At 47.6% G+C, this 27,596-nt stretch overlaps 2 protein-coding genes across 3 annotated transcripts in view; both read right to left on the bottom strand.

The window, feature by feature from the left end:
* The window catches only part of Ubx (ultrabithorax), a 178,104-nt gene that overhangs the window by 50,016 nt on the left and 100,492 nt on the right, over positions 1-27,596 (bottom strand). The gene's annotated exons all lie outside the window — the stretch shown is intronic.
* The window catches only part of LOC143208191 (uncharacterized), a 33,547-nt gene continuing 19,876 nt past the window's right edge, over positions 13,926-27,596 (bottom strand). The window contains exon 2 of the mRNA XM_076422359.1: positions 13,926-25,620. Coding sequence (XP_076278474.1) covers positions 25,483-25,620 — 138 coding nt within the window. The 3' untranslated portion in view covers positions 13,926-25,482. The remainder of the gene's footprint in view (positions 25,621-27,596) is intronic.

Genomic DNA, 27,596 nt, shown 5'->3' with positions numbered 1-27,596 from the left:
TTTCTCGCGGCGCGGCACTTCGGGCCGGCTGATAGATGTGCGCGTTCCATAACGGCGATAATGGTCGGTGGCCCATCAATTCCGAGCCGGGGCTTGATTAGATAGGCGCGTTTTATTGCGGCAAAAACTCAACTCTCTCTCGCCCCCGTCGAAAACCGAGCCACCCTCCTCCTCCCCATTTCCACCCCCTCGCTAACCAGAGAGAGAGAGAGAGAGAGAGAGAGAGAGAGAGACAGAGAGCAACCCCTCCGTGCCGCGCCGGCGACTTTATCGTAAATAAAATGGAATCGCGAAATACGAGAGCGAGGTGATATTTGCCGGTGCACGGCCCGGCAAATACTCTCCGCGGGGGGTCGTATAAACCACGCGGAAGTATTGTCCTGTCTATGAGCCCCGGTGGTGGTCGATTGACGGTCAAGTGGTCCGCGGAAAAACGTTTGATAGCGCGGTTAAAAGGAGGATATCGCCGATATTCGCGGGAGAGGCGATCCCGGAGTTCGATCCGATCCGATCCGCTATAGCCCAAGTTCGAATAAACAGACATAAATCCGGCTACTCGCGAATGAAAATCTATATTTTTACCGGTGCGGTGAGCGCAACGGCGACCGCGGCTCCCGATCCCAGTGACAACTATTCCTGCGAATATAATACGCGATAAATAAATTGGAAACGTCGGTGATATAGAACGGGGATGAAACGCGATATAGATGACACTGGGGTGGAAGTAGTAGCGAGCGAAGTTTTTTCACCCTGTTGCCTGCGACTGGTTGTTTATCGTTGACCGTAACTTCTCGCGAGAGGATTTTTCTTAAGTCTCTGCGGTCAGCGATGTGTTTCGTTGCGTCGATCCGGGGAGACAATCGAACGTAGTTAGCCGGTGAAATATCGATGAGGTATATCGATGAGTGAGGTGTTCAGGGAAATTATTTTCAGTAACATGCAGTGAGATAAACGATTCTACTCTTCTCACAATGGAAAAGTAATTAGAAGATTCAATAAGAGGATAATCCGCACCCCCGAAACGTTAAATTTGTCCAACCCCCAGAATTATACAGTCAGCGACGTGTTTTTTTTTATCGTCTGGGACAAGAGAATCTTTTGAAATAAAACATTCACATTCGGACAGATAAAATCACCCCGAGAGCGGTTCCACGTTTTCAGATTAGAATAAAATTCACTCTACCCTCTCTGTTACATGACGACTTATTTTACCCTTGCGTTTGGGGAACGCAAATGGGCGGAGGGATACTCAAAATGGCGACAGAAACGAAATACAATATATTCCGTGGAATTTCTGAGGGAAGTCTGCGCAAAGTCTGTTGGAATTATTAATTCAAATATTTACAGGCTAATTTTTACAGTAACCAAAGAGGAATGATAAAGTATGGAGAAGCGAGAAATGAAGGGCTATTCAGTAGGGTGATTAACACGATACTTGGCGGATCGTTAATGAGATGCCGCGGGCCGTTGGATCGGCCGTCCACACGGCTAATAACCGGCGCGCCGTTTGATTTCATTAACGTTCTCTACTAAGATCGGCTTAATTCGCGCTGGTGCCGGGGCCGTCAATAAAATCGCCGGTATCTCAATGCATTAAGATTACGCGTGAAAGGCGGTACTCGTTGAAGCGTCCCGGATAAGCTGCAATAGCTCGCTCGGGTTCCTTGCTTGCGCGGATGCACCGGTTCGTGCCATTCGCGATCACTCGCGCAATTTGTAAAACCAAGCAATTTGCCGCGGAACGGTTTTATCTGCGACTCGAAGATGAATCGATTTGAACGCGACAGCACGCGAACTCCGATGACTCGCTTTTCTTCGGAGCGGCTCTCATATAATCCCCGCCTGCGCAAACCTTGACCCAAACGGCCAGCACAAATACGCGAGCATAATTTATTCAAAAATTTATACCGTCGAGAAAAGCGAATTTATATGAAATTTATATTGTTCAGGAGTGCAGACGATTTTATCCGAATCGAGAGTGACAAGGGAAAATTTATTATCAAGTTTGGTGTAACGGATCGTTTATTTATTGGTGGAATAAATTTGGAAATGTCGATTCTGGGCGAAATAATATTTCACCTCGATTTTTTCATCATTTGTTTTAACCCTTCTATTGCGTTCGGGTCTATATGACCCGTTCGAGTTTCTAAGTTAATAGAATTTTGTTGTTTAGACTTCGATTGCATACGGACTTGTTGACTTCCATGTATATTTTCAAATACAGAAAGAATCTTTCTTTTGTATATAAATAATAATTATTATGTATGTAATAAAAATTGTTACATTTATTACGTTCGGGTCACTATGACCCGAAATGTTAAAGTTATTAGATAGAATTCGTTGGACTCAATATCAAACGAACCTTGCCTCGAGTGAATCTCTTCAGTCGCAAGCAAGTAGTCGCAAGAGTTAGTCGCTCTAAAATGAGTGAGGACAGTATTCAACATTTTTCTGATTCTACTGATCTTAGTACATCAGTAATTGAAGATAATTTATCAGGTGCTAGTGATACATCTTCTAGTGAATTGTCTAACACGTACGCTACTGATGAGGAAACTACAGAAAATGTGTGTGTACCCAAAAATGGGAAAATGATATGGTCATCGGTACCTCCAAATCGGTCTGGTCGTCATACCTCAGAAAATATCATCCACTTGAAACCTGGAGTCACAAGATATTCTATTTGATCAGTTTCAAGTTATTATACTTCTTTTGTTTGTTATAATATTCCTTTCAATAAATGTCTATTGTATTGTATATTTTTATAATAATTGTATCCCTTTATCCTACAAGAATACAGCTATTATATTATTGTTCATTTTGTAAAATTATACATATACTTCTTTATGGAGTCTATGTGACCCAATGGAAGGATTAAGTTTGAATCGTCGTACATTATGATTCAGGAGTACTTCTATCATACTCGATTATATGTATTTTCTAGCAGTTCGTTTAAATAATTACCTATTTACATTAGGATCGTAAGAGGATTTAATCTCGAAGCCGCTTAAAAATGCGTAGAAGATTGGTATGTAAGAAAGATGCGATGAAATCGTCGAGTACGTCAATTTTCCAAGGTCTAATGACGAACTCGTTGATGGGAGAACCAGCGTACGAACTATAATTTCCAATAATACTTGCATCCGTTTGAAATTCAGTTTACAGATTTCCCTATCGAGAGACGGTTATTATAAAATTATCAGCATAAACTCGGCATAAAGCTTGAGCCGTATCCTTGAGAACAACTTGGCAAGGGAGACGACCGTTTAAAAATAGTCTAGCGTCTCGAGAAAAAGCAGTACAACTTCGGGCGAGCAGGTTAAGAACAGCAGAAAACGATATAAAACAATTTCAAATCTACTTAGAGTGCATCGTGCAACCGTTCACCTGCACTTTTCACTCTCTCGGGCGGCCGGAGCCAATTCACCGAATCTGCGCGCCGACACTGAATCGCGCCGAATAGCCTCTAATAGCACTGTTCGTTCCAATTATATCTTTTTTCCTGCTTCAGCACTCTGCGAGATCGATTACGAAGATAACGCTTGTTCGAAGGCGAACTTCATCGAGGCAGGCGCAGGCCGCCATGTTGCAACATGGTTGATCGTTCGCGAAGAGCCGAAGAAAGAAAAAAGCAACAACGCTCGAAGTTCAGTTAAAAAAGGGACCAGCAAGACTTGTATAATATACTCGAACGATGTAGATAGAAAAAAAAGAAGGTAGAGGGAGGGGGGAAAAAATAAAATAAAAATGCTGCTACGCGCATCTCGCGCGTTTACAGGCTTATCTACAATTTTGTGTCGACGCGGCAGGATCCGCCAAGGACGATCGGTGCATTTATAGATTGATAATAGCAACATGCACGTGCTACTAGCGCATAAAGGTCGACGCGCAGGTAGTCATTAGGCTGCCCCACGCCCAATACATTAAGTCGTTATGAAGATATCTTTAGCCGTTTCTCGCCGACAGTGGGCTCTCTAAACACGTTCGGGGCTCACCGGAATAATAGCCGGTACAGGTACGTTATCTCCGGAGCAAACAAGGCGTTCTCGGTCTCGTTCCTTTTTCCGTGTGCCCCCTCCGGGGCCTGGATCGGCGTATAGATCGTCGACCGATCCTCGAGATCGTTGCATCGCGTCGTCGTTCTTAGGCGAACTGCGTTACGCTCATTTGCATCCGGCCGCGCACAAACCAACCAAACACCTGTCGGAACGCACTACCCGTGGAACACACATGAAACGAAGAATCTTTAGGAATCTTCCTGGAAAGAACATTGTAGGTCCTACATTCCTTGCAGCAATAGCTTAACGAATTTGTGTAAATATAAATAAGTAGACAGCGGATTTTTGTGCAAAATTAAAATTATTCCTTGAAGACTTGAACGTGCATTATTAAGTTTCTTTGGGAGGGTACGAAACGGAGGCGCCAGGTGGACGTACAAAAATCCCGAGTCTCCAGTTCCCCATTCACTATGCGTTTTCCTCGACGTGTCCCGGCCCCGGGGTCTCTTGTTTTTCAAAAAATCCGGTAAACAGGGCAATAATTCGGCTCTCAGGGCGGCGACGCAGGAAGGAAAGGAGGAAGGAAGGAAGGAAGGAAGCTAATAAAGAAAAAGTTGTTTAACGCTGATTCCGGGCGTTACTCTCCATTTTCCGAAGCGGGGTCCACCGGTACGCCCCCCACCCCCGCCGGCAGCGACGACCAGTTTTATATCAGCAATATCGTCGCGAAATCCCCCGGTAAGACGTGAGCGAGCAGCCCCTTCTCATAGCAATTACTCCCAACCCATCGAGGGCCGAGTGCGACCCACACCATTCCCTTTTCTCTTCCCTGTTCCTCTTCTGGTCCCCTCGTCTCGACCCCCCTGTTCATCCTTCTCTCCTCTCGTACACCCTTCCCCCCCTTTCGCCGCTCCCGTCTTCTGGAATACCCAAGCACGCGTACTGCCTAACTAAAAGTCCTTCTCGCAAATTGCCGGTTATTACCGACGTTACGTTTATCGATGCAAGCGGTTGCGTTTACCTCGGACCCGCCATTTCTTCCACCCTCCCTTGCCCCCTCGACCAGTCCCCCTTGGTCCCCGAAGATTACCCCCCGACAGAGACCCCCTCCTACCAGGACTTTCGACATACCTTTCTTTCGGCCTCTTTTTACCTGCCCCTCTCCCCTCACCCTCAAACGTCTGCTGCTTCGTCTTCTTCTTCTTCTTCGAGGGCTGGAGTCCTCTTTCGACAGCCCTTTGAGCCATTTTGATCCGCCTCGTGAACCCCCTTCCCTCCCGTTCATTTATCTGCTAGTATTGCCAGCTATCAACCCCCTCTTCATTCTACCGTTAGTGCCCCCCCCCATTTTCAGTGCTAATTCTATTTATATTAAATGTTTAATAATTCACTATGTAGTCGAAGATTGAGAATGGTTTTAGGCAGTTTAGTTGAGATGAAGAGGGACTCTTCGGTAATTCCAGAGCTGCGGCGGAAAAGAGGACACTTTGAGTGATTTTAAAGGGGATGCTTCCTTTTCTTGTGAATTTTTCATTGTTTAATCTTCGCGCCACCACTCTTCCGGACTGATTTAGAAGTATGGATCTTACGGCTGTGGGAAGAAATAGTCTTTGTGTGCCTTTACTCTGGAGACATGCGAGAACGAAGTTTGAAGAACATATTTGAAGCTGTTGATTTTTGATACATTCGTAATTCGAAGTGTAGAGTCTATACTGTAAGCCCAGTAAGGGCCTGTTCTACAGAGACTGACTCGAAAAAGATTCTGGTAATTATTTAGAAAGAGGCACTCTTCTCCGATTTTGATGAAATTTAAATATGTTATCCAGCTACACATTTTGAACAACTTTTTCCTTTTCACATATTATAGGGGGTTCGCTTTTAGCTTTCGAGACATTCGCAAATTCGACCCCCCTATATGTGAAAAAGAAAAAGTTGTTCAAAATATCAAAATCCAGTATATATTTAACACTAAACCTACCACTGCTGGTTAGGGATGTCCATTTTTAATCGATTATTTTCATAAAATAAATATTTAATAAAATAATCGATTTTTATGGCAAATTGTGTGACTGTACGTGGAGACCGTGGAGTGTTTACTGTGGAGACTGTATAAAGAGATCTAATTGGCATCAAAAGTAACTATATAAATGTTCCTAAAACGCGACAATTCTATTGCGCATAATGATTCTAACGGAACTCGTTCATTGGCTAATTCCCTACTCGTACTCGGCCGACCACGCGACCATTCGCTGACGCGCAACGACATGCGCGAAACAAGTCCTACGTAAACTTCTTCGATTTTCATATACTCAATTTTGCTATAAATGCATAAAGATCCGCAGTCTAATAATTATTATTACTTTATTTCTTTAATAAAAGAGTCCAACAAAATTTTCATCTTCGTTTTTTATCATTTTTAGACATTTCTAAAAAAAATCGATTACTCAAAACATCGATTATTTTGGAAACGATTTTTGAAGCTTCGATTATAATCGATTCTGCCGGTCAAATAACCGGTTTTATATTTTTCCTTTTACAATTTTTGAAATTGTGCCAACCACATATTCGGATAAAAATTGCACAAAATCTAAATAAATAGAACCTTGTCATTTTTATAAGCTAAAACATTTTAATCGCTTTTAGTGCACGGTAGGTTTAGTGTTATATTTCATCAAAATCGGAGAGGAGTGCCTCTTTCTAAATAATTACCAAGATTCTTCTCAATTCCCCAGTAAATTGAATAAACCTCTGCAGGTTACCAATGATTGAAGTAACTTTGAATAGAACTCTCCAGCTCATCAATGGTTCTCTCACCCTTCAAACGACAATTGTCAAGAAATTCCCCGAATCGCGCGTCTCCCTCTTCTCGCAACATACACTCAAAGAATACCCAATTTTTCAGAGACCTCCATTGTGTAGGTCCAGAGATCACGATCCAGGAGGCGTCTTTATTCGCACGACCAGATGTTCCATGCTAGAACAATATCGCGCGAAACAGTCGGCTAAGCGACAAAGGGCGTGAACGGTTCACCATGGGAAACAAACGAAATATAGGGAAAGTGATAGCTGGAAGGTTATTTCGCTAGCAGGTACGTGACTCACGAGGGGAGGCTTGTTGGACGAGCGGAAAAGTTATGAAAAGACGGCACGTTCTTGGCGCGTCGTTCAATTCTTCCCTCGGTTAGGTGAACGGGGGCTAATTTCGTCTGTATAGCAGTGTTGGAATTAACTGGCGTCTTCTATCTCATTTTTCTGGAACGTGGCCTCTTGCATCAAAATTGCACGTGAATATAATCATGTCCAATAAAGTCTTAGTTCTTTATTATACAGGGTTACAAAATGTTTCACGTTTACGGCTGGTACTAAATTCTAATGAAAGATGAAGTTAAAAAGAGCAAACATCAATGACGAACAGCAGGAATGTAATTACACGACGAGTGTACTCGTAATTAGACAAAGAAAATAAGGTTATGGAACGAAGTAATTTGCAGAAATTCAGTGAAAAATCGTGTCCCGGATCGCGATAAGATCGTCGATGGTAGTCGTCGCATAGTCGCGCGTTCCCGGATGCTGGATGACAGCGTAAGAGAGAAAGCATGATCGTGTATGTCGCGGAAGAGATGAAATTGGCCGGTTCCCGGACCCGGCACGGTCTTATTTCCCCCGTATCCCGATGCAAAAAATATGATCGGAGCCTGTCGACGCTCCCATGGGTATATGTCTCGGGCCCGGGACCGATCAGGAGAGGATCGACGTTTAGCTGGGCGGAAGAGAAGACAACGGGGACGTCGAAGGGGCCGAGAGAAGGAAGAAGAAGCTGCCGGGAGGAAGACGGTGGAGAGATAAAAGAGGAGGAGGAAGAGGGATTGGTGAGCCACGGGCAAGATGAGAACGAGCGAGGGAGGGAGGGAGGGCGACCGGCAACAAGAAAGAGGGATGGAAGATCGGAGGCAGAGGTAAAGGATCTAGAGACGGCCAGGGAGGATCGAGAGAACGAAGGAGAAAGAGAACGAGAACGAATTGGAGGGAGGTAGAGAGCAAGAGAGCGTGCAGGCCCAGGTAGAGGAGGGCAAGAACACGACGAAGAGGGACGAGGAGGGGCCAGGGTGAAAGAGTGAAGCGTGTACGAAGAAGAAATGGGTGGAAGGCCAGCCGAGGGGATCAAGAGCGGAGGGGGATATCAAGAGCGGACCTCCCAAGTTGCGGTGAGATGGCGGATCATCATCATCGTCGCATCATCCGTGAGCCGAATATCGCCGCGCGCCGCGCCGCGCCGTCGTTGCTAAGCATGCAACGCGTGTTAAAAAATTACCTCCAGTACCGAAAATGCCTACTTGCGCGGCCAGGCGGCGGCTGCAGACGACTTTTTCGGATGCAATTTGCCGGCCAGACTACCTTTTGCACGTTTTCTCGCGGCACCGTCGCTCCCGGGAGCTCACGTCCTCGGTATCTCCTGGCGATCGTATAATTAGCTGGCAAAACAAGCATCGAGAAGCCGGCCGTCGTCGATCGCGAACTCCCTGCGATTCTGTGACGCGTTGCACGGTAGTCCGAACAGCCAAGCAAAAATTCACCAACGATCAGAGTAAAACACTGGGTTGGTTATCGCACGATTTAGAGACAATCTGAATTTTGAACTATTCAGACGATGCTTTTGGAGAACAGGATAGGTCAACTTTTTGAAGACAATTGAAAAATATTATCTCGTTCTGCTCTGCGTGTTCTGAACGTCCATCATTGAAATTTTTAGCAACATATTATATATTAATGTAACATATAATTGCTCCCGAGAAGAATCTAACGTCTTCCTTTTGCGATCCCGGGTGGTCAGAGCCACACAGAGCGCCATTTTGTCGCTGTTTTGCGCAGGACGGCGAAGCGACAACATCTGATAAGTGCGGAATAGTGACCGGAGCAATTTCACGGGCATCGTTGCGTGATCTTCCACGTGAAAAAAAGGCAACCACACCGCAAGCCGGTGTTTGACTGCGAAATCGAGCATATCCCGCGGTCTAGATCGCTTTATCGACTTATGTATTCACCGGCCGCAAATTTACAAACTTGCTCCCCCTAAAAAGGGATCATCGGATCCCCAAAGAACCGCCTGCGGTTCAACAAAGTATCGCCTAATGATCGCCGACGATCCTGTAACCGCGAGAGAGACGATCCGACTGGCCGGGAGCCAGACGGCAGGCGAAAAAGCTGCTCGATGGACACCGAGGGAGAGAGTGCACGAGTGAGAGCGAGGAAGAGAGAGAGAGTGAGCTATCCTAGAAGCTCGTTTTCTGCCGGCAGAAGAAAGCTGGGAAGAAGTAATCGGCGAAATCATTCGGAACGTTCTGTCTAATAAAGCCGTGCGTAAGTAATTCCGCAAGGAGCGAGTGCGCGAGAGAGAATCGAGGGAGAGAGCGAATGGTATTGGGCCAACAGATATTAATTTCGGGGATGTACGAGACATTTAAAGGCCCGGGAGGAAGGGAGCCTGATCCCCAGGCGTGTAAGGGGAAGATAAGGCACCGTGTACCCAGTCCCGTAATCAATGGCTGGCAAACGAAGTTATAACACGGATGACAAACAAACGCCGGGGGGTTGCGTCGCCACCGTAATGCAACTTGCTGAAGAGGGCTAATTCGATCCTCCGCAATCGGCTCGCCGCGATAGTGTCAATCGCCCCTGCTATCTCGAGAAGGCGGCTGTTCCCTCTCTACGATAGAAACTCTGAAGAGGATTCTAGGAACGATTTTCTTGGAGAGTCGAGGAAAGAGTCACGTTTCCCTGTCGGTGGTTCTTCAATGGTTTCGTGAGAACTTTAGATAGTTGTTTGGAAAGAGTCTGAAATAATAAATTCAGAAATTAAAAGATCGTGGATCAAGAAGTGCAGTTAACGAGATAAAACGAGTGTCTTCTCGGTGTCTCGGCGAACCGTTCCACGAAACCGTCCACCCCCATAAACAATCTCCGCGGAGTGAATCGGGAACGCGTTTCCCAGTATCTCCATAGAGAACGGCCGGCGGAATTGAGCAACCGCGTCCGTCGATTCGCGAGTCGCAATCTCGCGTAACAAGTGAAAAATGCGCGGCCGTTTCGAATCACGGACGAATCAAATTTTCGGAGAGCCGGGGCAGATATCCGTCAGACGGCGAGTGGCACAAAAGGACCATTGTGCGTCATTCGGGGCTGGTCCGTGAGCGGAATCGCGGGCCGAAATAAACGGGCGAAGGGAAAAAGCGGGAAAAGATAAATGTGAAACGCGGAGGCCGTTGCTGGTGCATATGTGCGTGGACCCGGTGTGCGCGGTGCATCGAGTTGCACGCGCGGGCGCGCGAGCGAGCAAGCCGCGATGGCAGGCGTCGATGCTTTACGAGTTTTCCGAGTAAATTGGCAAATTGTAAGCCGGTGGGGAAGTAATCAGGGGAATTGTTACGGATGTGGGAGGTTGTTACCGGACCGCCGGTACACGAGTAACCTGATATTCGACCATTCGTTTCTCGACTGCACGCCGCCCGGAATCTCTCTCTCTCTCTCTCTTTCGCCCTTTTTGTAACGGTAACACGTCCTAGGGGTGGGACCATTATGGGACGTCCAGCCCGAATCCCCCATGGAACCTGTTTTTCCAATGGAGTCGGCCCCCATCCGACATCTGCCGCTCGTTTTCGGGAGGAAATCTTCGAACTCCGAAACCGTCTCCTCGACCAGCTTTCACCGAATCGGACAGCACACAGCCCGAACACATCATTCTCGTGACCCGGACGCCGTTAATTGCGGCCCCGAAACCCAACCAGTAAATTATCATCGATAATTAGCCTCCGAGTAAATTGGATTAACGCTGCCGCGCGCTTCCTTAACCGGACGCATTCATTTTCCATCGTAAACCACCGCTTTTTGCCCCGGAGCCACGCCGCGTGTTCGACATTGTACGGCCGGACCGAATGGAATCCGCAAACGGAATTTATTAAAACTAATTAACGTAATTGATGGATGTACGGTGGAAGCATGTTGGCACTGGATGGGAGCTGCGGTGGAAAGTGAAGATACACGATCGGTGAAAAGAACACGTGTACTTGTGAAATTTTTGGCAATTTGGTTACAGAATTGTTAATTATGCATTTCATAAAATGTATGTAAATTACGAATTTTTTTTAGTGGCGTGTACGCTATATTTTCGTTGTAAGAAATATTAAAAAGGAGTTTAAGCATCTTTAGAGGAAATCTCCATTGAACGACCCCCTGAACAAATTAAAAATCCATTAAAGGGAACGAGTTGCAAGAATGTAAAACAGAGAAATTGTTTGAAAACGGGGTCGGAGATAAATATCGGTCCCGCCTAACGACAAGGAAAAATCGCGGAGATGAACGAGTTGCGGAACGAACCTATTTCGCGGGCGCATTTCGCGAGGGTTCGCGAGTCCCGCATCGGTATAGACAGGCGCGAGAGCTTGGAGAACGAAAAGTTCGCTCCGGAATGAAAATATCGAGAACACGGCTGGGGTCCGTCGGAGCCGAGCCGTTCAATTTTGAATTCGATTTGATTTTTTTCCCGGTGCCCGAGCGAGCGAAACAGCGCGGCGCGGCGAGCAGAACGAGCGGAGATCGCACACAAGCTCGCGGAGAGAGAAGCGCGCGCTCTCGGTCCGATTCGTTATGTACGCGTTCCGGCGTATAAAACCGGTACGATACCAATACCCCGTTCCCGTGCACCTTATGAATAAGCAATAGGCAGTTTCATTGTGGTCTCATCTTTTATTCTTAAATGTTATTCCTGTCGTGACCGAGCATTCTATTCCCCCAAGTGTTATCCGAAAGTCGAATCGCGTCTGCCCTTCCGGCACATCGAGATATACACGCCAGTCAATATTAATGTCTTTATTAGCGATCGTGGATCTCTCCTCTCTCTTCTCTTGGTTTTGCGCAGCCACCGAGAGAGAAAGAGAGAGAGAGAGAGAGAGACTCCGGGAGCGTGGGAGGATGCGCGACCCCGCGTGCCAGACTATAGCAGAAGGACCATAGAGTCACTGCCATAAAGCGCGACAGAGTAAACACCGGAAAAGCAAAAGTGGAAACCGGGAAAACTCGGGCGAGGGTCGCGCGCCGAATTTTCACCGAGACGAACCTCGACGAACGGCAAACTACACTTTTATACTTCGACGACGAACTTCGGGGACCACTTGTTCCTCGACCTCTTACTTCTTCTTCGTCTACTTCGAATTCTTCTTCTCTTCTTCTACTGCTCCTTCTTCCGTCGAATTCGCGCTCGCACGCGTACGTGCAACTTCCATCCGGCAATATCTCCTACACCCGTAACCCGGCTTGAATAGTTCCGTAACTTTTCAGACGCGCATAAAACGGATCGTTCTGTCCCTCTCTTTCTCTAACGGCAAAAAGGAATTCACTAAAATATACGCGATCGCGGGCTGGATTGTACCCCCTTCGGCGAGCAGCTTGCCCGAGACGCTATTCTTTCGACCTTAAATACCCTGTCGGGAACGTACGACCGAGATTTCGTATTATAAGGGTGTTCGCAAATTCGGCGCGATCTCGCGTGCCCGAAATAAATGTGAAATGTTGCGCCATTGTTTGGTCTTCTTACTTCGCTGAAGTCTATGGGAAGTGAATTGTGCGCTGTACTTGATATTCTGAGAATTTGGGGAGTTTACGGTTGACGAAGAACAGCATCAGAAGATAAGAAAGCTACCTCTGGAGGTAGAGAACTACCCCCCCCCCCCCAGACAAATGAAAACCCCATTCGAATGAACACGTGACAAAAATAGAAGAAAATGGCCTAATTTAGCCGAGATCTCGAAAGACCCAAAGACGGTAGGAACAGTCGGTTAGTCAGAGAGGAGGTCGTCCGTGTATAAATACGCAAACGCTTCACGTATGATCATATTGTGCCCATTAACATGGCGAAAAGTTGCTCTCGGCCCGGGGAAAGCAAGGGAGCAGCAACCACGAAGCCTTTAAGCCGCGGTACGGGAAGTTTCCCCACTGATCCTCAGTGCGAGGTGAGTTTAAGCCCAGGGATTCCGGAGTTACTGCCATCATGGCACACCATGCACCACCGCCCATAGATATAAGTATAGCCACCGCCACCGCCACCGTCGTTGCCGCCGCCGCCGCCTGCCTCTAGCGTACACCACCAGGAGAGAGAGAGAGACAACTCTCTGTACTCGTGTGTCTGCCATCCTATTTCGACTGGGGCTGGCTCGCTCTCTGGCTCTTTGTTCCACCTTTGTTCGAAGCCCACCCCCTGCTTTCAACCCCCTCCCCTTGGCCGGCTTCATCCCTCCTCTCACGATCCCTCTATGTACCCTCTTTCTCCGTCTGCCTCACTCCCACCTATCTTTTCATTGTGCTCTCCTCTCTTTCTCACTCCCTCTCGATTCTCTAGCTCCCTTTCACTCGATTCTCCGTCCCTCTATCTCTATCTTTCTCTCCGTCTGTCTTTCTCCCGCTCGCTCTCTTCGTTGAGTCGTGCAACCGCGATCTAGTGCATCCCTATCGCAACAACGATCGTTCTCCGGGACTACGGTAGCTGATATTTATGGCGTTGCCGGCGATGGCGATGTTGAAGTAGTTAAATCGCTGATAATAAATGCGAATCCGCGGGAACAGCCGCCGGAATGACATCCAATCTAAAGCCCTACCGTGCGATCCTACACGGCCGGACAATGTTTGAGGTTTCAATTCCCCGTACCGCGCGAAAATATAAGACCGGTTCACCGACCGGGAACGTCTCTCGCGAAACTTTTCGCAACCGAGCCGCCCCGGAAAACCGGTGGCCCGACTCAGGAAGCCGAGAACTTCTGTACGGCGCGCGGGGCTCTCTGTAGAAACTCTATCGGGAACTTTCGTCACATAGTCCCGGTCTTTATCTGGCTGTTCGAAGCCGATTCTACAGAGAATTTCGAATGATGTTACCCCCCCCCCCCCCGACATCGGTACGTCGTACTCTCAGGAATATTTCAAAATTGACTGCAGTCAATTTCACTTATTATGCAGTGCATCGATTTATTTTACTAATAATTGTATAATGAAGTGAAAAATTATATATTATATGTTATCCATGTAAAATATGGTAATTATTTAGAAAGAGGCACTCCTCTCCGATTTCGATGAAATTTAAATATGTTATAGATTTCGACATTTTGAACAACTTTTCCTTTTCACATATAAAGTTACTCGAATTAATATTCGGACGCTCTAAAAAAGACAACATTTTTAATAATGTACTATACGATTTGAACTTTTTTGGGAAGCTAGAGCAATTAGTTTACTATAGGATGTGAAAAGAAATTTTCTCTAAATTTTTTTGTAAGAATTCTTACAGTTTTCAATGGCTGTCGTTTTTTCCCGCATCAACCGATTTCGATGAAACTTTCACAGTGCATACAATTGGCACAGTCCTACAAAACGTATTTTTTAAATTTTCAATATAGGCACACATTAAAAAGTTGTAGAACGCAACATTTAGTACTTTGTATACAATTCCGACGAATTGAAATTTTCGAAAAAATTTCTCTTCATATCCTGTAGTAAACTAATTGCTCTAGCTTCCCAAAAAAGTTCGAATCGTATAGTCCAATTTTGAATGTTATTGCTTTTTTGAGAGCGTCCGAATATTAGTGAGAGTCACTGTACTTCGTCGACCATACAGAAGCAAACTGGCAATCCATAGTCAGTCCTCGAACGGTTAAGAAGGTTATTACTGAGTTATGGATCGTGTTTGAAGGTAGCAATAGGTCGATATGATTCGGTTGAACTCGGAGGCGACGGAAGTCGAGTCCCCGGGCTCGCCATTATCGCGGTCAAACAGGGTCACTCCAATTACACGAAGCGTCGTTAGGGTTTTACAACCCGATACAATGGCGGTTGTTGCTGGATGCGGCGGGGTTTTCGACCTCCAGACCCTTCGGTCGATAGAACCCTGCCTCTCTCTCTCTCTCCCTCTTTCTCTCTGTGTGTATCGGCCACGGCAAGATTAAAAGACCCTCGAGGAACTTTCGCTTGGCCTGGCGAAAACTTCCGGCTATCTTACCGCCGCTAAATTCGATTTCGAGCGCCGGAAGTCGCCGTTATCGCTGCGTAATTGAATGAAGCCTCCAATTCAACTTTTAGCTAATGATGAAGACCTTCTTTATCAAGAGATTATTGACCCTCCGTGTTTGAAATTTTGAACTGATCAAATCTGTCTAACGGATCTAGCGATTTTTCATATCTTTAAGTAATCAAGTACCTTTTAACTGTTTTCAATATTTACGCTTTGCAGACATTCAAAATGACAATTTCGGAGACGCAAGGGTCTCGTTACATAATTTTTATAAAATATTCGATGAATGTCAGATGTGAAGATCGGTCGCCGCAATTGGAGAAGCCTCGGAAAGCGCGCAGATGCACCTAAATCTGCAGAATTACGGCGACACAATGGCGGAGTCCGCATTAACAATAAACAACATAAATAATCATATCGTATATCGCGGCCGATACCCCGGAAACGAGTAAATTACCGATTGAATGGGGTCTAGAAATAAATTGGATGCACAACTAAATGGCACAGAGCGATAAACCAACCGGGCCGACTAAATCTGACGATTAACACTCGACGGGATACAAAATGGCGCGGCTTGAACCCGGTGCGCGGCTATGTTTCTTCTACAGATCGATCTGCTTCGATCAAAAAAGCTGAAGAAAGTTGGAGAGCAGATTTTCGAAGATAAAAATTTACAATCTAATTATTATTGTTTAATTATTTCCAAGTATCAGCAATCGAAGTCCTGAACACCGAGAACCGCGGCAAGGATCGTCTCGTGTGCGGGATCTTCGGTCGTCGTGCGATTAAACGGTCGGAACTCGGGCCCGTGCGAAATTTCCCCATAACGCAACACGATAATCGTGGGGGCTACGTGTAGCGGCGGCCACGGGGCGAGAATTTATCGTCGATGGAACACGGAAACGGCGATCGATTAAGGAATCGAGGCGCGTTCGTTCGCGGGGAACGCATGCGCCCCTATTAACAAACGTTGCCCCCGAAACGCGAGCAGCCGTCTACAAAACGGCCGAGCAAACGGCAAATAATCTGATTACATTTGCATAAAACCGTGCGGCAAATACAGTGTTGATACGTGAGCGTCGGGCGAAAAGCTCCGGGGAAACGCGAGGAAAAACCCGGGAGAGAAGAATGAGGAGAGGAAGAGAGAGAGAGAGAGGGGAGGAAAGAAAAAAAGGATAATTCAAACGAGGAGCCGTTTGGGGGCGTCTGGTGAGAAGAGAGCGATACGGAGACGGTAAAGGGGGGACCGGGGTAGTTGGTTCGAACAAAAAGTGAATGAACAGAGACGAAAGAGAGTGAGAGAGAGAGATAGAGGTAGAAAAGAGGAGACAGCGTCGCGACGCCCCGGGGCTCACGGTGCACGGTTCTTCTTCCACCCCCGTTCCTCTCATTCTTCTCCCGGTGAAGAAGAAACGGGTCCGAGGGGTGGAACGTGTTACGGGGATGCAACGAATTTTCAGTGGCGGCAGCTTCTTAAGCTTCATGCAAGGCAAATCAACCCTCCCGGCCGGAAAGCGACGCGCTATTCCCGGATTGCGCCGGCGGCGGACCCTTTTACTTATATTTAAATTTGAAGATGGAAGGTTGCGCGCGAGAACGGACAAATGAAGAGGATGCCACCGGTTCTAGCAGACTGACACCGTTCCCTGTTTGCGTAGTCGGAGCTACGCTGCAAATAACTAAAATTCCCGGCTACCAGTTCCTTTTACTTGTATTCAAATTCGAAGACGGAAGATCTCGCGCCGTAGGACGAATGCAATCAGGAACGTAGAGGTCCCCATGAATTTCGTGTAACAGACTTCTCTGTTGATCTCTGTACGGTGTCGCAGTCCGTGTCGACGCCTGGGGAACGCCGCAAATAACCAAAATGGCCGGCTAATCCAAATGGAATCAGGATACACTTAAACGAATTGCACACTTCGAATAAATCATTGGAAACTGCGGGATTGATTTGCATATCCGGCGAGGCATTACGCCACCGTCAGCCCTGTTCTCTTGCGGTAAAACGGCGAGGGCGAACCCGCGAGGAAAGGGGGTCTAAAGTCAGACAAGAGCATTCTCGAGATTGGCTATATATTTCACGGGGGAACCCGAAACCCGCTGGCCGCGTTTCGCCCGAGCGCCGTGTACGCTCGGTGAAACACCGACTGTTTAGAAACCGATATCGACCGGCCAGCTGGAGAACGTTCGAGAGATTCGATCCTGCGATATCGCGGCGGGAACCTGGGAGCTCGGAGAATTTTTCTTGGTGCAGGATTTTCATTGTCTCTCTTGGAAATCGTCGGACAAACGTCGCGGGGAGTCGTCCATCCACGAAAGTGTCCGATAAGTTCGAATATTTTCATTTTTCACACGTTAGCAATTAATATAATCCAAACTTCAATCTTATTAATTTTTTATCCTGAGAGAAGTAACATCAATTTGCAATTCTATTAGGACGTTCGGTTGAAGAGAAAGAGAGAAGAACAGGCTACTTAAATGTCGTAGCGAGCCGTCGGACGTCGACCGGGCCGAGAAAGTTCTAGTACGAATGAAACCGAGCGATTGCTGCGACGAATAGATGGGTACAGCCGGGAGCGGCTATTAATTCGGGGGAAAAACGTGTTAATTAAGGGAGGACCGACCGGTCTCTATTTAGAGACCCAAATCCAGAGCTGAAGAAGGATCGCGAGAGAGTCGATGAAGTTGGCGGGACAACACACGGTGCTCGCAGAAGCCTAGGAGAACAGCAACCGGGGCTAGGCTAGAAAATTTATGCGGTGGAACGCGTCGCCGGCCTAATTATGTTAATCGCCGTCGAATTTCCGGCAGGTGGATTTATCCCGGGCGAGCTTTGCTCCCGGTACACGCGAGAAACATTGGCCCGGGGCGGTAATTAGAGCGAAATCAAATTGCGGCGGGGAAAGGTTAAGAGAGAGAGAGAGAGAGAGAGAGATGGGAATCCTCTTGGGCGATGGCGTGATATGTGGACCAATAAACTGACGTCGAGTCTAATGGTCCGAGTGGCCGGAAGATCGATGCTGCTATTGGATTACCTGCGTGCGCCGGAAGAGACACGATCTTGCAAGAATCGGACCTGAAAGTCGAATTGCATCGAGAACCGTTTGGATCCTCGACGATCAACACCGATCCCGAGATGCAATTAGTTCGGAATCCTTTACTATATCTTATAGAAATTTCCTTCGGCATCCGTAATTCAGAAATGCTAAAGAAAGTTAAAGGAGAGGCAAGAAATGTGTGAGGATTAGAGGACACGAAGCTCCACTCTGTCTTGATATATAGAGGCCGTTCAATATTTTAAATAATCCTCTTGAACCATCCCGTAACATGTTTCTGCTGTTATCTTTTCTCGGGACCTTTATATTTGAACATAACACCCCTTAATCCTAAAGAACTAACCTGCAAAATGACGATCCAACTAATTTTCCAGGGAGAAATTTCCCGAGGAAGAATTCACTGTCACCGACGCGACCCGAGCAAAAAAACGACTGCAGTGCGATCGGTTTTCGAAAGTCGAGCCACCTGACGGTAGGGGGATGATCTTGAGAATCCTTAGAAGGGGCACGCGTCGACGGTGAAAGTCGTCGAGGGTAAACGGAAGCGTACTAGTATTGGTCGAGCTCCCCCATAAATTGCTGCGACGTTTTTTTTTGTCCGTCCGCTTCACGAATTCTCGGTGCCGGGCTCGGCGCGGCGCGGCGAGAAACGCGTATCGAAAATACGGGTGAAAGTTGCGAAACAATCCAAGGAACGTCGGGTGCGCTGTAAGGAGAAAGAACGGCGGCCAGGATGCGGCAAAAAACTATGCGGAACAAAGGAGAAAGCTAGTCATAGAGTCCGGCGGGCCGGCGGAAAAATATGGTGTCAAGAGGTCCCGGAGAACCTTGACGACCGTCCAGGTATTTTCCGTGCTTTCGTGGAATGCCTTTGAGCGAATGAAGCTGTTATCGAGTTCCGAATTGCCGTGGGGAGCCGTTACGGTGTTGTCGACTATCTTAGAATCTAATTAATGGTCACCCGGCTTGAGCGGAGTCGAAATTATCTACATTGTTACTTCAAAGTAACGTACAGCCCCACGAATCTTGTTCTGCGTGGCAAAAGTAGCCCTGCCAGACCTATCGCCAGACCGCTTTACGATCCCGAATGAACTGTTCCGAACATTCTTTCAATATTTAGTGCAACGGTGCAACTGTTTTAATAAGTGTCGGCAAGTTTTAACAGTTTTCGTGTCAGCGATTGTGAGACTGCCCCTCTGAAAGAGCGAAGCTGCATCGAATACTTCGGTTTTGGATCCGCGAAGCAATATTCGGAGGCAGGAGTCGACGGGTCAGACATTCCGACGATTAATAGCCAACTTATTAAAACCATGCGTCTTGTGAAACCCGAGTCTTCTTGGGACTGGTCAGGGTGACGGGTGCGGGATGCGCAGTGCATCACAGAAGCCCGAGGGTCATTCACGAGCAAGCGGAAAGCAGCCCTCTGGCCTCGGGATTTCATTATATCGCAGGAGTCGCGTCGCGGCGCCATTATTCACGCGCCTCCGGTTGCGTGGGCCCACGCCGACGAGCGGAGCGGAGCGGAGAGGCGCGCAAGAGCTACTGTCAGCCGTGCTGAATTATAAGGGCGTTGGGACGCGGAGCTGTTAATGGTCGTTAATCGCGACCGTTCTGGGCAAGTCCGCGACGCCACCAGACGACGTCGAGTCCGTGAGTCACGATCGTCGTTGCACGAGCGAATTCCATCTACGGTATTGCCCCGATCGTTGCTCCGAACCGAAAATCATCGCTGACGATCGTACGACTTCAATTTTCAATTCATTTATCTTTTCATGCAAGTTCGTTGTTAATGGTCGTTGATGGAATGCGATTTGCGAGATGTGCGGACTAGTAGCAAGGCTATACTGTGGTTTGAAGAAATTATCGCGTCTACAAAAAATCTGGAGTACGTCTAGATCAGGCATGTCAAACTCTTTCACCACCAAGGTCCTCATTATGTATTATAAATTAATTCGAAGGCCGCAGTAGAAAAAAGCAAACTCGAAATAAAAAGAAACCATTTTTTTATTAACGTTGCTGTTACACATACAAAATAACATACGTACAAAAGTTGTTTTTTTCCAAGTTTACTTTATTTGAATAAAACTATTTCATATTTGTTTTTCAGTAATCACATTTTTCAGTAATACAATTTTCAAAATTTGGTTGAATTTATTGAAATGTAATTATTTTTGAAATTGATTGTACACGCTGGTCTGTTCATCTTGACCTTTACGCAATTTCATTATTTTTTAACGTTACAAATAGCAGTTCGCAAACATATGTACACATATGTGGTACCACTGCTACCGGACATAGCTGAAATACGCCTAATTCTACATAACATATCGGGAAATCGGTCGACAGATAAATAATTGTAGAAATGTGGAATCGTAATGTTTGTTTCAATACGGAATCCCACTGCATTTTGATTAATTTCAGTTGTACATGTTTTGCACTCCAAATTCATCCTTCTGCAAATTAATTTCATCCTTTTGTAAATCAATTTCACCTTTTACAAATAAAGTATTTTTAAGTAAATTTTTGTAAAAAAAATCAGATCAAATTTATTGCAAAGATGTAGATGAAATACTTATTTAAAGGTAATTAAGTGTGTGTAGAATAGTGTAGATATGTATTATATATTCAGTGTAGCCATTTTCTGATTAATAAATTTTACAAATGAAAATACATATTTATTGAAGCGTATTGAGTCTTCCCTCGCAGTAATGAAACGGTTAACGTGTGTCTAAATAAATATATAAAATAAATAAATAAATAATTATTTTTAAATATTCTTAATGGATGAAATTGATTTGCAAAAGGGTGAATTTAGAGTGTAAAACCTATAAATTGTCATCAACAGTTTCAAAGTTTTTGGACAACATACTTGTCGACGGGCCGCGTGTTTGACATGCCTGGTCTAGATACATACGTCTTCCTAAAAGGAACAGACAAACCATTTTGCAAAAAATCTGGCGAAGCACATCCAAGTACCGAGATCTTCCGGTACTTCCAGCATTCGCTGTGCGCCGACATTGTTTTAATTTGCCAGTAAACGATCCATTCCGTGGATAATTGAGCCACAGTAGTCCTAAAAAATCTCGAAAGCCGTAACTAACCAGGCCCTACCGTAATTCCAAGATCCTCACAATCTCTCCCATGAGCGAGGATCGTTCTGAACCGAGCGTTTCGCGGCGGTTCTCGCGATATGCTGGGGGGCAAGGTCACGCGATTAAAATAATGACGAGAGTATAATTCGAGAGCGCGAGTACAGGCCGATTCTGAGTGATCGTCCGGTATCGGTGGTTAATCCGTCGGCATAGCGTGCCCGGGAAACAATCATTCCGATAATGCGCAGTCAACATCGCCGGCCGATCATTTACGGCGCGTATTTAGCAATTTACGTGGAGCGGGGCGTACTGATTGCACGCCTTCCTGTAATTACACCGAGATTATAATAATACATTGTTACCCCTAGTGGCGTCGTGTTTCCCTTTCTCGCTTTTTCTTTCAGTGGCACAGGTCGATGAATGGATCAAGGACCTGCGACCTGTCGACGACGTATCGCGAGACTTAGGCGAACCATAGTCGTGGATCGAGCTCGCCGATTTCAGCTCGAACTGTGTATTTATAGAATTACGGGGCCGGACGATCGCAATCGTACAAACGCGCCGGTTTCGCCGCTTATCGCGCGCGGAACGTGCTCGTTATTTGTATTAGCCTCTGCTCGCGCGCGACTGAGTAAAAGCGAGCAAAGCGGAGTGCCGGTCGTCGTCTGCGGCGATTCCGAGGCGGGTACGCAGCGTTTGACGAGCTCGAAGAAATAAATAATCGTGCGACAGCAGGCGGTAGCAGCAGGATCAGCGACAGAAGCAGCAACAGCAGCGGGCAGTAACGACAGGAGCAGCCGGATCCCTCTGAAACAGCCGGACGGACGTTCCTTCCGAACGAAACCCAATTAAGAAATGTTTTGTCCGGCTAGCGGGTAGGTAGAAGAGGGTACACCGTCACAAGAAGAAGAAGAAGACGCAGAGGAGAACGAGGAGAACGACGAGAGAGGCCCGAGGAATCGAATAAGAGCACGAGGAGGGCCCGGGGAACGAGGCCAGAGAGGAGAACGATCGAATATCGCAGCGTGAGTCCAAGGGGGATCGAATCCTCGATCAGGGATCGAAGGTAGATATACACTCGCTCGGCCAGGGAATATAAGCGAACCGGGTCCAGAGAGAGGCCTCCGCTCTCTCGCTTAGGCGGTAGAAACGGCAGCTGTTTGAGTCGAGCAAATTAGTAGCCGGCACGTGATTGGTCTGTTACCGCCCCGTCTACATTGCAATAACCACACCGGAGCCACGCCGCAATACTTCCGAGTGTGGAAGCCCAAAGCCAAAAGGGCTCTTTCGGCCTCGCAGAACCCTTCTTTCTTTCTCTTCTCTCTGCGTGCCGAGGCATCGTACCTATCTACGTGCGTGAGTCCGGGCAGGCACTCGGACTCTTCTCTACACACCGAGGCTCGCTTTCTCTCTTTCTCTTTCTTTCTTTTACGTTTATCTGCTTCTCTATCCGTCCCACCTCCTTCCATCGTCTATACCCCAATCCCCTCTGTCCGGACCCGGAGACTCCGTCTCTTTCAAACCGTGTTCCATACCCCGAACCGCCTCGGAACCCTTTTCCGCACGCCGAACACCGCCGGCTCGCAATTTACTCGCGATATCTTTATGCCGGAATTTACGAGCCGATAATCATCGGAGGGATGTTCCGGCATTTTTCGGCCAAATTATTATTATTTATATTGGCCGGTACCCCGCGGACAGAGATCGAGAACCAACCCGTAGCATTAATTAACTCAGGCTGATCTCCGAGGCCACGGGAAAATGTCTTTATTACGCGCGGACGCGGCACGGCGTCGATCGACCGCGCGCGCGCGCTATAGATGGGGATCGCAGTGGGCGGAGAATGAAGCATGGTTTCGATTGGTCGTCGTTGCTCTTCGGAGATCGTCGTGGTAGCATTATTTCGTAAAAAAAAGTATGTACATTCGACGCGTGATCACAATGAACTTGATACTAGAAAAAGTTCCGGTCTCAGTAAGTGATTAGTAGAGTTCATGGATTTTTCAAAAAAATGAGTACCAGAAATTTGAACCGAATGGTATGATCATCTGTAATTACACCGTGTAAAGACATAAGTGCCATGTGGATGATAGTTGGCGCAACCTAATGGTACGGATATTCACGCTCTCGAAATCAAAGGAGAGCCGACAACGTTCCCGGAACAATTTTATTCAACAAAGTAGCATCCTGAATTACACAGCTCTGAAATCATATGTTTCCGTTCAGAAGAAGAAGAAGAAGAAGAAGAAGTAAACGAAGATAAGTGAATGAAGACATCAAAACGTGTCGGAAGTAACGAGACGAAGAGCAAATGAAAGTATCATACATATATCAGAAGCAAAGAGATGTACGAGGAGCTACTCTCCACTTCAGAGAACATTACAAAGGGCCCGTTGGGGTCTGTAACAACTGCTTTCTGGACACTTTGCAGTATGGGTAATAAAGAGAGGGCGGTGATTACTGTAACCGCGCATCAACTCCGACTGGAACTGCAATCATACTGGGATCCGTGTGTGATTGTAGTGCTCCGATTGATTGTATCCTTCTGCCTTCGTTGCAAGGAGAGAAAGAGCGAAAGAGTTGGCAATTCGGCTGGAAGAAGCCGAGACACCGTCTGGCGGTTTGTCGATGTGATATTACAATGAAAATAAATGCCTACAGAGTCCATCTAAAATTCTATTGGGTAATTAATTCTTCGGATCGTTACACGGACTTTGGGCCAACTGATAAAAAACCGATGATTGGGGAAAGTCAACACGGAAGCCGGAGATCGATAACGGAACCAACCATCGACCAGAAATAGCCCGAACCGCCGGTGCCTCATTAGGAGCCAGTATCTCGCGGCCAATTATGAAAAGTAGATATCCGTAGTGTTCCAGACGCGCACGCGCGCGCTCGCCAGTCGCCGGAAAGTCTCGCGTCGCAAACTATCATTGCCAGTTGGCCTAATACGGTGTGCATGGCCTCGGCAAATTACAGAGAACAGAGATGGAACGGGAGTCGTTCGACTAACACGTTCGCAATGAAATCTTGCAGGCTTGCCTGGCGGATCTGTCGCGGCTCTCTCGCGCGCGTACACTCGGCGAAATCCTCGGAATTGTAGAAAGGTGCTCCTTAGCAACTGACTGTTGCCAGTCAATCAATCTGTCATAGCGATTCCATCATCTACTGTACGATGAACTATTGCGCGGAATCCTACCCATGCAGTGTAGCTAGGTCCTCATATAAAAACTGACTGTTTCGACGTAACATCGTCAATCCATGCAAATGACTCTAACAATTCGATCAGGCGCTGTACGAGGAGGTATTGCGAGCCATGGAAATTTCGCGTACGTGTTCGTAGCCCCCCTTATGGGCCCCATTGGCATCGCATGGTGCCCGTTATCCCTTCGGCCGTGTTCGCGCGATGCTTCCCGGAATTGAGGGAAAATAAAACTCAGGAGAAGAATACGGCGTACGTTGGAAAAAGAGGGACGGAGGCGGAAAGACCTTAGCAAAGGAGGATGAGGAGGAGGTGGTGGAGGAAGGACAGGGTTGCGCGAAGGGATGGAGGATAGAGGATGGAGGAAGAGGGGCGTCACGGAACTCATGCAACGTGAGCGGGCCTAAGGCACGACCGCTGTTGCAGTTGCTGCTGCTACTACGGTGCCGGCGTTGGCTTCACTGAGTCCACTTCTCCGTCTCTCTTTCTCTCTTACTCTCTCTCTCTCTCTTTCTCTCTATCTTTTTCTCTCCGGCTCTCGAGAGCGGTATCTACCTATCTTGATGCGATACAAGCAGCCACCTTCTATGCGATATAATCCCATTGCCGATGGGATCCGACGTGTTGCGCTGCTCGACGAAACCGTGCTAAGATAGAGGGGGTCGTAAATCCTCACTAGCTACCGTCGTGCTGACTCCAACGAGCTAAGTTCCCTTGCGCCTTATAAAGCTTACCCAACCCCCTCTCGCCTGCTCGAACGGCTACCGATCCGGCCGTTCACAGCGACGTTCCTTCCATCGGGATACATGAGGAACGACGACGCTCGGACGCCTCGTTTCGTCCACCCAGGCGCGTGTCATTAAAATCGCAGCCGAGTTTTATTGTACCGATTCCTGGGAAAGCCCCATCGCCACAGATTCAATCGCTGCGCTGTTCCCGTCCGCAGCCGTTGCGGAAACACTCTGATCAGAGAAGCACCCCAACTTTGATTTCGACCAGCTTTCGTTCAATAATAGTATACAGGTCCATTACGATGTGTGGAAAGCATCAGCGGTAGCTGTTCCATAATTTCGAAGGTGTGAACAATTTACATAATTTCAGGTGCTACAAACCCAACCTCTAAGAGGTCCAGGAGCTTCGAAAAGGGTAGATGGTATGTTCTACTTACTCGTACCGCTTCAACGTTCGTTTCTCTCGCGTGATCTTGAAAACCATGGTCTCTTACCTGAAACAAGCCAAGAAAATTCTCCCATTAGATGAACGTCAGTTTAACGTCGTTACGTTTCGGCAATCGCGCATTGAACTGACTTTTATGAGTGAGGTGCCTGACGCACCGGCGATCATCGAGTATCACGCGATTCGGGTTACGAGGCGTGCGATTGATGATCGCCGTTGCACCAGCGGGTGGGTAACGATCTTCGAAGCGCTGCGGCTCGGTTGGACGTCGTCGGATCGGCGGCGTAGACGAAGAAGCGTCTCTTTGTGTGTCTTCATCCTCTCGTCCTCGCCGCTCACCCGACGATCGTTAAAGTTAATGCGACGTGTACCCGAAGTAGGGCAGATTACCGGGGCCGATCGCACGTACGCTCATTACGCGTTCCGATGCGCATAGCTTCATCGCGACGCGCCGGCTGCGACCGGTCTCCGGGTCGTTAACGATGAAAACGCGGGACGAAAGTCGAAACGAAGCGATCCGATTAAATCAACCGGTGCCGAGAGGCGGAGAGGAGAACGCGCGCGCCATTTGCGGCTCGCTGTACCACGGGGTTTTGCCACACGGCATTCGGGAATTTCGCGGAACACGACGCGACGCGGCCGCCGACCAGGGAAAACACGGTGCACGGAGGAATGGAGAAAAAGATGTACGGCCGCTCGACCGGACGACACATAGAAGCTGCTAGGAAGACTGATAGGCCCCCCGGCCTTTCATTACCGCCTCGTGAAATCGCGGATTACCCGCTCGCTCTTCTTCCGATCCGAAAAACATCCGAGAAGAACCTCGTCTTTGTTGCCCTGCTCCCTTTTGTAAATGTTAGAACGTTCGTGAAGGATGGGAAGGCTCTTGTCAGGCTTTACATTAGCAGGTGTTCACACCAAAATTGTAATTGTTTGTATCGATTGTCTAGCTGATTATATTTTTTAGGTACATAGATGATTAAATGTCTGCAGCTACAGGAATTAAATTTGTAGTTCGAATGTCGTCCCAATACGTCGACATTTATCTTGATAGGTTCAAACATCTTTTTCAATGAAACCAATAGACATTCCTACCCCCCCCCCCCAGATCTTTGAGATACATATACTGTTCACGAATACACTCTGACACTCTCAGTTGGCCTCACCAACCCACTCAGAGTCCCTGCATCATCCCTCCCTGCAGGACCACTCGAAAATGATCGCCCTCCGATCCGATCTTACAAGATCGTTCGCGAGAATCGCGTCAAGCCTCCTTTTTCGCCGCGTCTCGTTGCGTCGGAATTCTGACAGGAATCCTGGATCGACGTATTGCGCGCAATTATAGGGGGCACGGGCCCCCGGTCAATCTTCCCGATCGTTTTTCTTGCATCGGGACCGTGCCGAGGGCCTTAACGAGGAATACGGAGAAGGACGAGCTGTCGAAACTGGCCGGCGCGATCTCAGAAGGCGACCGTTCCGGTTTGATCGACGTTCCGTCCGCGTATCCGAATTCGTGGGGGCCCGAGGGGGGCAGGGGGTTGGGGACGGGTACGGAAGGATTCGCGCAAAGCTGCGTGCGCCGGGCCCCAAAAGTCGGAGAAGGGCATCAAGAAAAGAAAAGACGAAAAGGAAGAAAGCCGAGATAAAAAGGCGGCGGGGTGGAAGGCTTTAGGAAACGCGGCATTCAGAGGGCCCTGGGGCCCTGGAAAAAGTGGTAGGTTGGGCCTGGTGCGGTCCGAGAGTGAGTGAAAGAGAGATAGAGAGAGAGTCGGGTCGCCATCTCTGCCGGCGTCACATCACGTAGCGGGCCCCGAATGGCGGGGGCCTCTTGCCGAGATATAACGAGAACCGTCGTGGTCGTCGGCGAGAAAAAGTTGGACGATGCCTTGGTCGCGTACGATGCCGTCGCACCACGCTCTACTACCTGCTCGTTCGAAGTCGAGCACAGAAGAAGAAGAAGAAGAAGAGAAGGAGGAGAAGGACGAAGAAGAAAGAAGCAGAGTAAAGAAAAAGAGAGAGAAAGAG

The sequence above is a fragment of the Lasioglossum baleicum genome, chromosome 4 (genome assembly GCF_051020765.1).
Source record: "Lasioglossum baleicum chromosome 4, iyLasBale1, whole genome shotgun sequence".
Classification (NCBI taxonomy): Eukaryota; Metazoa; Arthropoda; class Insecta; order Hymenoptera; family Halictidae; genus Lasioglossum; species Lasioglossum baleicum.
This window is presented reverse-complemented; position numbering and strand designations above follow the sequence as displayed.